General features: G+C 32.2%; 1 protein-coding gene across 1 annotated transcript; it reads right to left on the minus strand.

Moving 5' to 3' along the window:
- Positions 1-6,369: 6,369 nt before the first annotated feature.
- On the minus strand, positions 6,370-9,728 carry LOC139481855 (keratin-associated protein 5-8-like). Its single transcript, XM_071265371.1, has 4 exons — positions 9,704-9,728; positions 8,740-8,809; positions 7,569-7,617; positions 6,370-6,833 (listed from the first exon to the last, which is right to left on the minus strand). The coding sequence occupies exons 2-4, from the start codon at positions 8,789-8,791 to the stop codon at positions 6,470-6,472; spliced, it is 465 nt and encodes a 154-aa protein (XP_071121472.1). The 5' UTR covers positions 8,792-8,809; positions 9,704-9,728; the 3' UTR covers positions 6,370-6,469.
- Positions 9,729-10,825: the final 1,097 nt, after the last annotated feature.

Consider the following 10,825-nt stretch of genomic DNA (forward strand, 5'->3'; position numbering starts at 1 on the left):
GTTAACAATAGCAACACAACTGAGCACCTCTGTGTGGTGGGGTTTGTGTTTCTTAGTCCTGTTATGTTATGTCTTGTGTACTGTTATTTGTCTGTTTGTCTTTTTATGTGTTGGCAATGGCGTTGTCAGTTTATTTTCGATCTATGAGTTTGACTGTCTCTTTGCTAACTTTCGCCTCTTTTACACAAATGTTGTGGTCAGGTCAACTAATATTTTAATTTGTATAATGAGTATGATAATGTGTATTATTATTTTTTATTTTAACTACGAATTGGTATGCTATTTATTGACTAGTTACGTCACCAAATTTATTCGATTTCAGATCCCCTTTCCTTCGTTTATTTTGCATGTTTTTATGGACGGAAGAAAGGTTCTTGGATAGCTTGACATTTAACATGTACCGACTATATCACCCCGTATAACCCCGATACAAATGAATCCGGACGTTGACGCGTTCGAAGCGATAATCAGGACAACATTTGGTATGACATCAATTTCGAATGCCTCTCTTTAACTTATTTGAGTATATATAAATATGTCAATGTGCATGTTAGTTTATTTATTCAATTATACAGTTGTTGTAAGTTTTAGATATTGCATAGAACGTTTGATAAAACTGCTAGATGCAAAACGCACAGACATGGTGCAATTTCATACGTTGTATGAGGTAAACAATGCTGAATATCTTTTCGTGCATACACCTTTGCATATTAATACCTTAAGCAATAATAAATAACTTTACGTTGAATTACTACGTGTCTTCAAATGTTCCCTAGAACTTAGAATAAACGCATTATCATACTAAATATATTTTCTCTTACTGTATTGTTCGTTCAATCAAATGTGTCGCGTTCGTTGTGCGTTTTTAAATAATCACTGTACAGTTCGTTGACAAAACCCGTCACAAATCACTTTCTTGTCAAGGTATTCGAGATAGTGTCGGCGACCCTTTTCTGTATTTTATTGTAAATGTTTATCTGTTAACTTAGTCAACGTAGTTAAATTTAAAATATCAGTCATCAAAAGCCAAAATTGCAATATTTAACCAGAGTGACATATGATAGGAATGCTTCTATTGAAAATTGGGACTTTCAACGTTATTCAAGATAAAATGAACAGTTAATAAATACATTCCAGTGAAATAAAGTTTCAAAAAGTATAGTACAGTCAATAAAACTTTAATGACTTACTTTTAACAATTTGAGACTCTTCCAAATGCCGATGTTGGTCCAAATTCGCCTAGACGAAAGCAGACATAGGAACTCGTTGAACTTAATTTGCCGAATGCCATAGATGGCATTCCAACTGCTTTATTTTTTTTATATATATATATATAAAGCTTTGTAGATGTGATGTGGTGGCCAGTGAGACAACTTTCCACCAAAGTTTAAATGAAGTGGGTGTACAAAGCAATTATTATAGTCCAATGTGCAACATTTAACAATGAGGGAAAACCTATACCATAAAGTTGGCTAAAAAAGTCCCCGATATAAAAAAAAAATTAAAACGATAAAACTAACAGTAATATTTTTATAACTTATGAATTATGTATTAAAGAAGAAGAAAAATGACAGATCTAAATAACCAATGTACTACAGGCTCCTGACGTTGGATCGACACAAAACAAATGCGGCGGGATTAAACACGTGAGACCCCAACCCCTCTCCTTAACCTGGGACACTGGTGTAACAGCACAACATGATAAAAAAAAACCTGTACAATTGCAATTGGCTGAACTCAAAATGTCGGTACAAGCCAGAAAAACCATATACAATATCGACAAAGGAGTAATTTTAGTAACTGATAGTTATTTCAAAGCGAACTACAACTAAGAGGTAAATCATGTATCTGAAGTATTAATCAGTATATATCCAACGCTTTTAGGTAAAGGCGTAATAAAACGCATGGACTTGTGCAATGCCAAATATAAACAGTATCGAGAGGATGTTCGGTATTATGAGTTCTCATAATTGTGAATATATTGTAATAATGTTAAGTGATTAACCGGTACAGCATAACTTTCTATATTGTAACCAATTTGTTTTTTATTCATGAAAGAATTTTGTAAAGGATGACTGGGAAATATACTATTAGATATGGTCACTTTGGTTTTTTTTCCGACCGGCAGTAAAACCTGACCAAAGTTGGCCACCCGTTTAGTTGTGTGGGATGTAAAAGTACGCAGTCACGTCCAGTCCGAATGGGAATATAAGATCCAATGTCTTGTTTAAAGAGAGTACTACGCTAACTACACTGTACGAACCCCTGCAAAAACATTATGAGAGGTCCATAAATGACCTGTTGAAAGGCAACATTTGTGTCCTTATTCAATAAACCTCATTTTATCCAGTGGGAGTCCAAACTTCCCTAACGTAATTCCGGAGGGCCTCCTTCCAGGAACTACATGTAGTATGTGTTGCTACTTCGTGCTTATCCTGAACATGCATGACATATTTGCAAGTGAACGTTAAGCAACTAACAATCAGCCATTACGTTCGCGTGTCATAAACAAATAAAAGGGTCCAGAAATTGTTCAGTAACAACTGCGAAATGTTTCATTTTTTATTGATAACTATTAAGACATGAAAGAAGAAACACAGCAAATGTCTAAGGTTAGGTTGATGATTGGTGCTTTGCTCATCTGCATAATTTACCCATGACGCCAAGGGTAACTGGGGAATATAAATATGGTCCCTTTGGTCTTCTCCGAAATAAGTAAAAATTTGAATGAAATGCATATGGGTGGGTATAGACTTTAAGGTGCTTATAATAACCAGAATGACCAATCATTTAGATTTTGGCACCACAGTAGAAAGACTGTAATATTCGAGGAAATTAAGTATAATCTTTATACCTTAAAAAAAAAAAAAAAAAAAAAAAAAAAAAAAAAAAAACATAATTGAAAAAGCAAACCAGTTATAATTAAGAATTATCTCTTCATCTTTATATCTTTACATAAAAGTAACTTTATTACTGTTGATGGCTATCAGTTACATGTTTATTGTATACACATATTCTTTAGCCTTTAATGTAACTCTATTGTAATATATGACCCCTAGGACCCGCCTCAGAGATTCAGGTCAAAAGGCTTAACCTATAATCCATTGCTTGTTTTTGATTGCTGTTCATATAAAAAAAAATGTGGTATTGAAACACTCTTCGTAAGAGACAAAACAAAACAAAAATGAACAACTATAGGTCACCGTGCAGCCTTCAGCAATGAACAAAGCCCATACCGCATAGTCAGCTATAAAACACACCGAAATGACAAATGTAAAACAATTCATACGAGAAAACAACCGGCCCAATTTATTCACAAAACAGTGAACAAAAATATATATACATGTATAACCACTGAATTACACGCTCCTAGCTTTGAACAGACACATGCAGAATATGGCGGGATTAAACATGTTAGCGGGCACCCAACCCATCACCTAACCGTACATTAAATGTCGTATGGTAAAAACTTTCAAAAATGCTATCAAATTAGAAATCAGACGTGTGTATCTGTATGCTTAGCCATATTTGCATCTGTCGAGTTATTGTTTTTTCCTACCTTTGATAACTATTCCTACCAATTTACTCTTTCGTATGCATCAGGATTTTTTTACATGTACAAATTTCCTCCAAGAGTGTTTCGACAATATAACGGATATTATGGGTTGCTGTCTGCATGTTATGGTGGGAAATCATTATTTTCATACATGCATATTGGTTATAATCATATCAAAGCATAATTTAATACATGCAAAATTCATTGACAAACGCAATATTGTGTCAACGAAGCGTACAGTATAAAAAGGTGTAACGACAACGAAGAGTACACAACATGAAAATAAAGACACTTTAAAACATGTATATTTTAGTTTCTAGATACAACATAAACAAACGATCTTTATAAGTTTGTTAATTTATACTATGAAATTTTCAAAAATGTATGTTTTAAAAACCATGAGGTACGAGAAACATTAAGTTTTGAATATTTAAAAATACCAAGCAAGTTTTATCATTGTTATCGTCGTGCGTTTTTTTATATTTGTATATAAAATGTCACACATTTGAAAAACCTTTTAGTAACTAATGAGTATTATGGCAAAGAATATATTGGAGCAAAATATCCGAAGAATAGATATTGGATTTTCTTTAAAGGTATTAATTCCTTACTGTCTGAACTCAATGTTACACGGTGTGCTCGGTTCGAACGCGTCAACGTCCGGTTTCATCTGTATCGGGGTTATACAGGGTGTATATATTAAATGCATATTACACAGTTTTTTCTGCAATTATGTCACAACCTTTATACGTCCTCTACATCATAAATAATAACAACTCAAATAACCTTGACCAAATTGTTGCTTGGAGTCATTAATAATATCTTTAACATGTAAATATACATATTGTATTGTTAAAATTACCGGTTGTTGACACATATTTATATGAAACAGCAGTGTAACATTTTTTAGTAGTCTACAATACAACTTGTATCCACGGGTCGGATTGTCATTCGTAGGTCATTACACTTGGCAGGACGTAAAACTAAAAAATCATTAATGTCCAATTATCTGTAGTATTGGATATACATTTTCTAAGTAATAAGCGTCACTATTATATATAAAAGTAGAACGAATAAGTTAGTTCGTGCCTATATACTTAGTAAATACGAATTAACATATTAATATTCAAATAGGTATGATAAATTGTTTTTTTTTTTCATTTACAGCTACTGTATCCGAAAACATTAACACTAGTGTGTTTATCCTAATTATTTTTCTCGTTTTAAATAGCCAAGCTTGTTAAGTTATGTAATTGACACAATGTAATAGAACCTCCACATCTCTCAACTGCGTGATGGATTATTGGAAAGAATAAGCTAGTATGAGACAAATTGCATTTCTTGTTGGTCATCACCATTCCACTATGAGTCGTATTGCAAATTAACATTATGCGACAAATTATGTTAAAAAAACTACCGAGATCAGGAAGACTCCTATTACACCAGCTATATAAACCGAGACTTAGGTAAATTGGTGCGAAGAACACCCTTTGCAAACAGTACAGTCCTTTGAAATAAGTGATTGTCTTACAAGAGACTTCCAACAAGACATACTCGAAATCGAGTACATTTATTAAGTAAGTTTTTTTGTTTGAATTGTTTCCCTTTTTTATTTTCGGGGCCTTTTACTTTATTTTGTGGTATGGACTTTGTTCATCATGAAGGCCGTTCAGTGACTATTGTTATCAATTTCTGTGTCATTTTGGTCACTTGTGGAGAGTTGTCTTATTGGCAATTATGCCACATATTTTGTTTTACATTGAAGGACCTGTACGTAATATTTTAAAAAGACGAAATCTGATACATTGAACTGCAATATTATGTCCTAAGGGCAACTAAAATTACCTTCGTGCCGAATCCCTCAATATGTGTAATTGTTGACACAAGGTCACAACATACTATGCACGGAAGTCACTAGTAATCGCGGTGCCTCAATTACATGTTCGAGTAGTGTTAAATATTTGATGAAAACAGTTTGATTATCTTCTTTCGAAACATCGACGCTCTGATTTTTCTATCTGGATGATTTCTAAAGAGTCATTACCGTACATTTAAGAAATAACTCACGGAGGCCATAATTTATACTGATTTTGCCAAGGTAAACCATTAATGCTAAATATTTTACCACAACCGATAGCTCCCGGAGGCTGTCTGCTTAGCTTGGAGCATAATACATTGATTTTGATATGTTGTTGAATTGATTAGAGCTTTTGGAAGATTCCGTATTTGCTGATAGTAAGGCATAACACTTAACACTTCTTCATCTTACTCGAGTCTGTTGTGTTTTAGTTGTGTTTTCTCAATTTTGTGTTTAGTTAATGGTTTTCATTCTTTGATATGTATGCAAGCAATGTTCTTGTTTAGCTCATTATACGATATGGAATTTGCTCCTATTCTTAGATTTTTGTGACCAACAGTTATGTATGCGCCTGTGCATATGACTCCAGTGCGTAGATTTAACATTGAAATTAAAACAGATCTCCTATTTTTAAATATTATCATTTCAAACTTTTAATGCCAACTAATTAACCTTCTTTACTATTTGTTTTGTTTTTGTCATGTTTTTTTATTATATCAAATATTTGTCATTACTCACGTCGACAAGTCCATAGTTACTTGGAGGTTTCGTACATTCGTTATTCCTTCCTCATAATTCCCTTTAATAGTGTAAACTTCCCCAAAAAACGTGTATGGTGTAATGGTTTATGGCATATGGTGCAATGGTAGATGGTGTATGGGGCTATGGTGTAAGGGGAATGGTGTGAATACATGTAAAAACAATGAACCAAAAACTCTGAAATAATAACACAATCTCGTTTAACCTGAATTTTATTTTATACTCAACTTACATTTTAGACGTAAGTATTTAGTAGCTGTTTATTAGGCTTCCTTATTCGTATACCTTGTACGTGTTTAATCATTCTTTGATTGTAAGCATTTCTTGTGTGAACAGTTATATCCTTTACAGCAGTCATTACTTCGTTTACAAGTTCTTTGTTTACATGATTTGCAGTTTCCGGAGACGCAGCTTGAATCAATACAGCAATCACGGTTTATTTTACATGTTCTCGGGTTACATGGCTTGCAGTTTCCATAAATGCAGCTAGAATCATTACAGCAATCACGGGTATTTTTGCATTTTAGTTGATTACATGACTTGCAGGTAAGGTCAACGCAGCTTAAACCAGAACAACATCTAAAATCCCAGCAATTTTCTCCCTCATTCTTACACCATTTTTTTAGTCCTGGTGGTAATGGTAAACCTCTCTTCACAAGTCTACAAGAATACACGTGTTGTAATATAATTAGAAACATTATCATACATGCTTTTATAGAGCTATTTACATCTGTACAATCTATGACAAATATAAGTTTAAGTAAAAAAAAAATGTAAATACATATAGCAATAACAGTTTTTTGAGGTGTGCACCTAGTAAACAAATCAGTGAGCCTTTACTGGTAAAAGGAATTGATACGTATCGGTTTTTTTACAGAGCTATTTACATCTGTACAATCTATGACAAGTTGAATTCAGGTTGAAAAATAAATTGTAAATACAAATAGCAATAACAGTTATTTTAGGTGTTCACCTAGTAAACAAATCAACGAGCCTTTACTGGTAAAATAAATTGATACGTATCGATTATTATGCTGTCTCCATATGATTATTGTAAAATATCAGCTGCGAGTCACAATAAGGCACTATTGTCAAGTGAGCGCAGCGTAAAAATGCTTCATTTCGTATCGATCTTAATAAAATCCAAGGGATATGTGTTTCTCCACCGAAATATTTTCATCATTTTTTTTAGATAACGTTTTTGCTAAAATAGTTTTCTTTTTTTATGTAAGAATGACTCTACCGTATATACACTGCAATGTCGCATTTGTCACTAGTATTTTATGTGTGTGGGATAATTTTTCATTATAGGTTTTTTTTATTGCTATTATAAACATATTCTTCCTAAAAACTACAGTCACACAATACAGTTCTTCAATTTGGAATGCAACTTACTTGTGGACCAGTCCATCATTCGACATCGTTTCTTCTTTTGCCATATTTGCTGGAAATGTAATATTTTTTTAATACATTTAAGTATCGTGACAAAAAATTGAAAAACACTATATTAGGTACACAATGTGCAATTGTCCAATTACGATAATTTAACGGGTGAATAAAATTCATATCGGGTGAGGCAATATGATAAATTCCGTATTAGCACAAGTGCACACTGTGTAACGAATTTATCCTGATTTTCTTATATTACAAATTCAACTATTGAGACAATACTAACCAACTATTTTAGATATTTAATCTAGAACTGTGAAAAATGAAAAATATATTAGACTATAAAGCAACTAAAAATAAAATTCTTATTAGGTCAATGATGTAAGGGAGATAATTCCAATAGACGGACTATAAAATTGTCCTCAAATTTTAAGGGCAATATCAGCCAATAAAAATGCGGGAAATAACTCTCAATCAGGATAATTATGATTTTTTTTTTAATTACACACATTTCTTTTTATATTTCATTACGTAAATATGCTGTTTTATCAAGTAAGGTATAAAATATTGTGTATTCTTTAGAATAAAAGAAGTTAAAAAATATTGTAGCTCTAACAACAACAAAAAACGATACTTAAATACAGCTAGGATACGACCAGTATATAGCATTATGAATAAAGAATATCAGAAAGCAGAAAAAAGAAGGGTCTGAGAGCTTGTTTTTGAGATAGAAGCAATTGAAAATTTGGCGGGAAATGATTCTATAGAGGACACACTATGAATAAACGTTTATAAAAAAAATAACAAAAAAAATGCATAACTTTTGAATGACATTACTAACTCTGATAGAAAACTTAATACAAACACAAAAGTTCTAAATATCCTTACTATAATGAATTAAAGAATATTTGGTCCTATTCTTTTGACATGTGATTAAATCGTGTGTTTAAACGAGTAAGTTACCAATATGCATCTTACATTTGATTTGTTATTTTGTATCACAGGTAATTTTGTTATTTTGATAAGCTGGAATATACATTGGTGGCCTTCGGTTGTTTTTGTGCTCTGTGGTCGAGTTGTTATCTCTTTGACACATTCCCATTTTCATTCTCAATTGTATAACTATTACACAATACATTGTGAAAATAAACAAATAAGGCTCTTGCTAATTATTTACCTTCAACAAACACTAACAACAGACAGGCGACTAAATAAGTGGTTAACTTCATTTGTCTTTGATCTTTTCTCTACAAGACAATACAAAGGTATACGCATTTTGTATTTTTTAATGTTCTCATGGTCATATTTTTTTCTAAAGAATCACAGGTTTCTGTCCTTGGAATGCAAATGACGATTTAAAACACGATTTTTGTAGTTGGTTATTGTATTGTTATATAACCGTTCTACGCCGTAACTGGTACACAATGCTCGCTGTCAAATTTGCCTTTTCGTCAAGTGAAATGTAGTGTGAAATGACAGATACAAAAAAGTGGAAATTCAGATACTTTCAACATTAATGTTTACGTCTATTTATACAATTTTTTTTCCGGAACAGGATTATCTAAAGACTGCCGCGCTATTTAAGTTTTAATTAATCAAAATTTATATATACGCTTATTACATAGCAACGAGGCAATATATACTATATGATTTAGCATTCGCTTTGTATTCACATTTTCTGTTGTAATTTCAGGCTACCAATTTGAATATGATATCATATACAATATACGTCAGCGTATTTTGTTATTTATGCGACGTTATTCTATATGTTTCTAGATTTTGATTTTTAAAATGAAGACATAACATATAATGGAAGATAGTCATAAAAAGCCTCACATAAGCATTACAAAGTGCTCTTTTAATCTTAACTATACATGTCTATGGTATATGATTTTGAATAATGTTCTGTTAGTAATACACAATAATAAACGACACGTTAATCGGTGACACTTAGGAACACGTGTTTCAAAATTTATATGTGCTGTATATAAAAGGATCAAGTAGGAGTAGTCACGTAGCACAGTTTACATGCTGCTAACATTCTGTTCAAGGTACTTGTGTTATGTCACATGCTTTCTTTTCGTTTTCAACCTACAAAATAGTCCTTCCATTTTAAATTAAAATTACTAACATAAACTTACACGAGCAAATGTAACTATTACTGTAATGTAGACTTCTTACTAAAATTATTTACCTTTTCCCAGCTTTTATACTTGATTTTGTCTCTAATCATGCTAATGACATTTAACATCTGTTGAACGATTGTTTTTTTGTAATCCTGTCGTGTCGTTGTACGTCCTTTCACGGCTATTTATCACACTGGGCCTAACCGGTTTTGGGTTTACAGAGTTATATCTCTTTTATAGTATATGGCTAATACGAATATCTCGGCTTCCTATTGAGGTATATACTGTAAAAGAGGGACGAAATATACCAGAAGGATAGTCAAACAAACACATAATAGTAAATATTGTAAAAAAGTGGGATGTTTGATATTTAGCATACACAATAAATCTGTACTAATAATTGATCAAACAACTACATATAGCGTTGCATTGTTCAATGTGATATTGATATTATGTAATCATGTAAAGATGAATAGTGAACATGTGAAATTATATAAGATATATATTATATAAGATATATGTTATGCTATTGTTTCAGAAAAAGGGAGAAGGTTTGGATCCATTGAAACGTTTCATCCCGCTGCAAATGTTTGCACCTGTCCTAAGTCAGGAATCTGATGTACAGTAGTTGTCGTTTGTTTATGTAATATATACGTGTTTCTCGTTTTGTTTATATAGATTAGACCGTTGGTTTTCGCCTCATTTTCTAAGATAAAGTTACAACACATTCTGAAATTAATGTCAATACCAATATCAATTGAAAGAGAAATAGTGATACTGTGTCATTTTGCATATAGCTGTGATACAGGCTTTTCGTCAGTAGCCTTATGAAAACATAGTACGAATCAACAATGTTTGTTTAAAATGTAACTTTGAAAAAGCTTCTTATCAATTGTAATTAGTCGACAGAATTGTTATTTAAGGGGGCTCCTTACTTTAACTTTTGTCAGTTCTTCGAAACACGATCACTAGTTCGGAGCACCTCATACCACATTTGTTGACATGACACTTTTAATTGTTTTACACTAGAGTTTTGGGCACCGCTTTTGTATCTTTCGACTCTTATAAAAGATGAAGGTACAACAGAAATGTGCAATGACTATCAATATCATGTTCATTGAAAGAGAAACAGTGCTT

The sequence above is a fragment of the Mytilus edulis genome, chromosome 7, assembly GCF_963676685.1.
Source record: "Mytilus edulis chromosome 7, xbMytEdul2.2, whole genome shotgun sequence".
Classification (NCBI taxonomy): domain Eukaryota; kingdom Metazoa; phylum Mollusca; class Bivalvia; order Mytilida; family Mytilidae; genus Mytilus; species Mytilus edulis.